Source organism: Danio rerio, chromosome 1 (assembly GCF_049306965.1).
Source record: "Danio rerio strain Tuebingen ecotype United States chromosome 1, GRCz12tu, whole genome shotgun sequence".
Lineage (NCBI taxonomy): Eukaryota > Metazoa > Chordata > Actinopteri > Cypriniformes > Danionidae > Danio > Danio rerio.
This window is the reverse complement of record NC_133176.1, coordinates 60,053,044-60,057,899: the sequence shown is the minus strand read 5'-3', so window position 1 is coordinate 60,057,899 and position 4,856 is coordinate 60,053,044. Positions and strand designations below refer to the sequence as shown.

Sequence of the window (4,856 nt, the reverse complement as noted above, 5' to 3'; positions counted from 1 at the left end):
TGTGTTCAAAATGACATCAATGTCTTCAAAGTGCACTGCGAAGGAAGCACAATTGTACACATGAAGATCGCTAAAACTGAACTGCAAAAATAGTTTGGAAGCAAATTACACCTAAGAGAGATGACCTTAGTGCTTTTTTATTTTTCATAATTTCAACTTTGAATGTTAGAATGTTCTAAATGAATTGGGCATAGGGGGGATAAGTGGGAACAGAACACAGCCAGGAATTATGTTTCTAACTACAGTTCCAGAGGTGTGGTTGAAAGTGCTCAACTTTGCGGTGCAGTTTGCGAATGTTCATTAGAGCGATTGATTTGGGAAACGACAAATCAACAAACTATGTTTGTAATGACGGAACTTGCGACCTTAGTTGTCTAATGATGGTTTTGGGAAACACACCCCAGGTGAGTTTTGTAAAGTTGGTATTATATTTGCACATCCAGACTTTCTCCTTTATAACATTATTTTGGAAAAGTATATTTAGCAAATTCTAAACAGGGAAATCATATTAGCAGCCAATGACTCTCAAAGTAGGGCGTCAGGGTGGCAGAGTGGGTAGCATGATCGCCTCACTGCAAGAAGTTGGCATTTCTGTATGGAGTTTGCACCCAGTTTCCTCCGGGTGCTCCTTAATGTATGTGTTTTATGAGTGTGTATGGATGTTTCCCATTGTTAGGTTGCAGCTGGAAGGGCATCCTCTGCTTAAAACATATGGATAAGTTGGCGATTCATTCCACTGTGGCAACCCCAGATTAATAAAGGGACTTAGCCGAAAGGAAAATGAATGAATGAATGAGTGAATGAATACCCAAGTGACGTAAGGTATTATCATATATATTTAAACACCCAAGTGACATGTGACTTTAAAGTTATGCTACTCTCTTTAACATGATCCAGTTAGACAAGTTAGACAACAGATAGTTTAGATTATAAGCAGGAAGTTTTGGGTGTTTCTGTAGGTACCAGTGAGCTAAACGGTAAGTGTGTTAACGTGTAGCCTATTTTTATTTTATTTAGTTAACTATATGTTGGGACTTCTGTCTTCTAAACCACAAGTCCAACGTTATATTAATTATCTCATGTCTACCATAATTAATAGACAAATGTTGTGTGTTTCTTTTCAATGAAACAGGAAGACTCTGGCTGGTTTGCCTAGATCAGGAGTGAAACAGAAAAAAAGTAGCGTAGATTAACAGAGATCTGCATTATAATATCATATATTAAAACTGCATAAAGAAAAGCTGCTATTTCTGTCCTTTGATTTGATCCTGTAGAAATCAAGACAATATGCAGGAGAACAACATTGACCAACCACCACGTAAGTAATAAGTCGTTCATGCTGTCATTTATTCATCTATCTCAGGGGTCACCAATCTTGTTCCTGGAGCGCCGGTGTCCTGCAGGTTTTAGCTTTAACCCTAATTAAACACACCAACAAACAAATCAACAAACAAATCAAACAAACACACCTATTTGAAACACCCGGGCAGGTGTGTTGAGTCAAGTTGGAGCTAAACCCCTTCATGGACACCGGGCCTCCAGGATCGAGATTGGTGACCCCTGATCTATCTATTTATTCGTTTGCATGTCTTAAGGCTGGTTTATACTTCTGCGTCAAGCACACTTGTATGCTCCGGCACAGCCTACGGAAAAGCTCTGTGATTGGTCAGTTTGGTAGAGCTAATGAGTGTGGGCGCGGGTGAGAGCAGTGCGTGTAGTGTGGAGTCCCGTGAAGGAGTTCTAGACGGAGACTATTGTTTTATGGTTATCTCATCATTGAAGTTGTTGCACGTCCGCCGATTCCAGCCTCAAAATGAGCGAGTTTGAGCTTCTTGTACATTAAGGTAGCGAAACACCAGCGAAAAATCTTGACACAGAGGAACATTCCATAACCTACTGCACGCTGTCGTTTCTGAAGTGTTATTGCAGAGCAACACAAACAACTTGTAGAATTATATATGCATGGCTACGTGCAAGGCAGACGCAGTGGGTCACGCTAATCACTCGACGTAGAAGTATAAACCAGGCTTTATTCACAATATCAGATATTTCTGAACGCAATCCTGTTTACATTCGGAACATAGCTTAAACCCTAGGTCCTACAAGAACAATTATAAGAGGTGGACCATCGTGTCAAAATAACAATTTCAGTGTCACACACACACAGCCGAGTTTTATAGTAAATATGTGCAACTTATTAAAAAAGTATGTTTTGTTTAATGGAAGTGTGGATGTATTTGAGTTATGTTTTTTTTTCCTATATCTCACAAAAGACAAATTATGAAATTTTATTTAAACACTTTTGAGATAGTCTTATAATCCCTATATTATTTCTTTGAAGGTGCAAAAAAGTCATAAAAATGGCTTTCAGTAAATAACCTTAGATAATTTTCTCTCTGGCTTTTCTTTCTTGTTTTTAAACTATTTAAAGGCTTAACTAACTAGGCAGGTTAAGGTAATTAGGCAAGTCATTGTATCACAGTGGTTTGTTCTGGAGACAATCCAAAACTAATGTATTTTAAGGGGGCTAAAAATATTGACCTAAAAATGGGTTTTAAAAAAATTATAACTGCTTTTATTCTTGCCGAAATAAAACAAATAAGACTTTCTCCAGAAGAAAAAATATTATAGGAAATACTGTGAAAAATTCCTGAATCTGTTCAACATCATTTGGAAAATATTTGACAAAGATGTTCACAGCATTGTGATCAATTTTCAGCTGTACAGACTTTGAGTGTTCTCAATTGGTTTTTTTTTTTTTTACGTTTGAATTATTCATATTTTTGACATTAACTTAAAATAATCCTCTCATCAGATCTGAGCATTGTTCTGCTGGGTAAAACCGGATCAGGAAAAAGTTCAGCCGGAAACACCATCCTGGGCCAGAAGAAGTTCAAGAGTAAGGCTTCAGTGGTGTCAGTCACTAAAACCTGTGAGAGAGGAGAAGCAGAGATTAATGGAAAGAAGATCTCCGTCATCGACACCCCCGGACTGTTGGATTCAACACTGACAGAACCAGAAATGAAGGAGGAAATAACGAAGTGTGTAGAGATGTCTGCTCCTGGTCCTCACGTGTTTCTGCTGGTCATCAGACTGGATGTGAAATTCACAGAAGAAGAGAAAAACACAGTGAAATGGATTCAGGAGAACTTTGGAGAAGAAGCTGCTCGATACACCGTCATTCTGTTCACTCATGCTGATGCACTGGAGGATCAGCTACTATATGGGTATATCAGTCAAAGTGGTGATCTCTGGGATCTTCTTTATGAGTGTGGAGCCAGATATCACTCATTCAACAATAAAGACATGAATGATCGCTCACAGGTCGCTGAACTGATGGAGAAGATTGAGAAGATGCTGGTGGAGAATGGAGGACAGCACTACACTAATGAGATGTATGAAGAAGCCCAGGAGAAAATTGAATTGGATGCTGCTAGTCAGAAAACTAGACACTATGCGAGAATAGCAACAACAGTATTGGGAGTGGGATCAATAGCAATAGTTGGAGTAACAATTGCAGCAAATGCAGGAATACTAGCAGGATTAACAGCAGCATTGGGATTGATAACATTAGCATTAGCAGGAAGAGAAGGAGATGAAAGAGGAAGAGCTGAAGCATTAGCAACCCTAGAAGTACTCTCAACAGTAGTTGAAGGAAGAGGAAGAGCATTAGCTGGAGGGCAGGGAAATTAATCGAATGTGATATTCGTGCGCACTTGCCAGTAGAGATGGCTCTAGTAAATCTAAACTCTGCAAAAAAAAAAAAAAAAGCTTTTCTTTAGATCTTCTGTCTTGTTTATAGTGCAAATATCTAAAAACTCTTAAAGATTCAAGACACCCTGGAGTACTTGTTTTGATATATTAACAGATGTGTGTGTGTTGAGCATCAGTTAAGACAATGTTAGCACCTGTCAGCTTTAATTGTGGGGAAAACTGGATAATTTTGAGCTTTTGTCTGCTGATTTCAGCTTTCGGGTTTAAAATGATTTTTGGGGCGGGATCAAAATCGGCGACGTAGCGCAGTACTGCAAGTGCAATGATGACGCGTCGGTTTTTTATTATTATTCATAGCGGAGTTTTCTTATCCTATGAGAAGAGCCGGCTGCTTAATTATTCATGAGAGCAAGCTGCTTCCGAAGGCAAGGCAGACCTGCCAGTTTCAACCAAGCTGAGAGACACGGACCCACGGCACGCAGTAGCTGTTCATGAAGGCTCGTATGAGTTTGTTTCCATGATCCACAGGGTTTGTTGTATGTTTTTTCCCCACGATCTTGTCAGGGCTGATCATACACCAAAGCTGTGTGTGTGCTGCAAGCATTTTTGTCGGGAGAGCAGTGCGAGAATTGAAGAATGGCGGACGGTGACTTTTATCAGGAGTTCGTTCACATTCAGAAACATCGCCGTGCTGCTGTGTTTGCCAAAATCCTCCAGATTACCAACAGGGTTTGTGTATATGAAATTACGAATAACAAATGTAGCAGGGCATTAAATTACTGTTTATTTTTTTGCATTTTAACTTTGTGAACTATAAACTCATGCTGACTGACCGATCGACTGACTGACTGACTGACTGACAGATCGACTTACCCTCCTCCTTCCCTAAACCCAAATAAAAGCAATCCGGAAATTGAAAAGCCCTCACCTGATTTTTACCACATTTTCAGATTTGATCAGATTCTAACACTGTTGTTTACCTGTTTATTTTATTTTTTGGATTCTATATATATATATATATTTTTTTTTTTTTGCTGCTTTTGGAACCATTCTTCACTGGACACCATCATTGTGGTTAACTCCTCTCTGCATTTCAAGTCCTGATGGCAAGCAGCAGTGACCTAGCTGTCACTCAAGTGGCC

The 4,856-nt window shown here is 39.3% G+C and overlaps 1 protein-coding gene across 2 annotated transcripts; it reads left to right on the top strand.

Annotated features, from left to right (window-relative positions):
* The first annotated feature begins 949 nt into the window (after positions 1-949).
* On the top strand, positions 950-4,634 carry LOC571092 (GTPase IMAP family member 9). 2 transcript variants are annotated; one of them, XM_021477573.2, is made up of 4 exons: positions 950-977; positions 1,133-1,179; positions 1,275-1,318; positions 2,816-4,634. In XM_021477573.2, exons 3-4 carry the CDS (start codon positions 1,288-1,290, stop codon positions 3,691-3,693), a joined length of 909 nt encoding a protein of 302 aa, XP_021333248.1. In that variant the 5' UTR covers positions 950-977; positions 1,133-1,179; positions 1,275-1,287; the 3' UTR covers positions 3,694-4,634. The 2 variants fall into 2 exon arrangements, with proteins under 2 accessions (XP_021333248.1, XP_073763442.1); XM_073907341.1 differs by having other exon boundaries at positions 1,133-1,318.
* The last annotated feature ends 222 nt before the right edge of the window (positions 4,635-4,856 follow it).

Excerpts from the sequence above, each read along its gene's own strand:
- LOC571092 (XM_021477573.2), top strand. The coding sequence starts at position 1,288 with ATGCAGGAGAACAACATTGACCAACCACCAC. Across the intron at positions 1,319-2,815 it reads CAACATTGACCAACCACCAC|ATCTGAGCATTGTTCTGCTG; the intron begins GTAAGTAATAAG and ends TCCTCTCATCAG.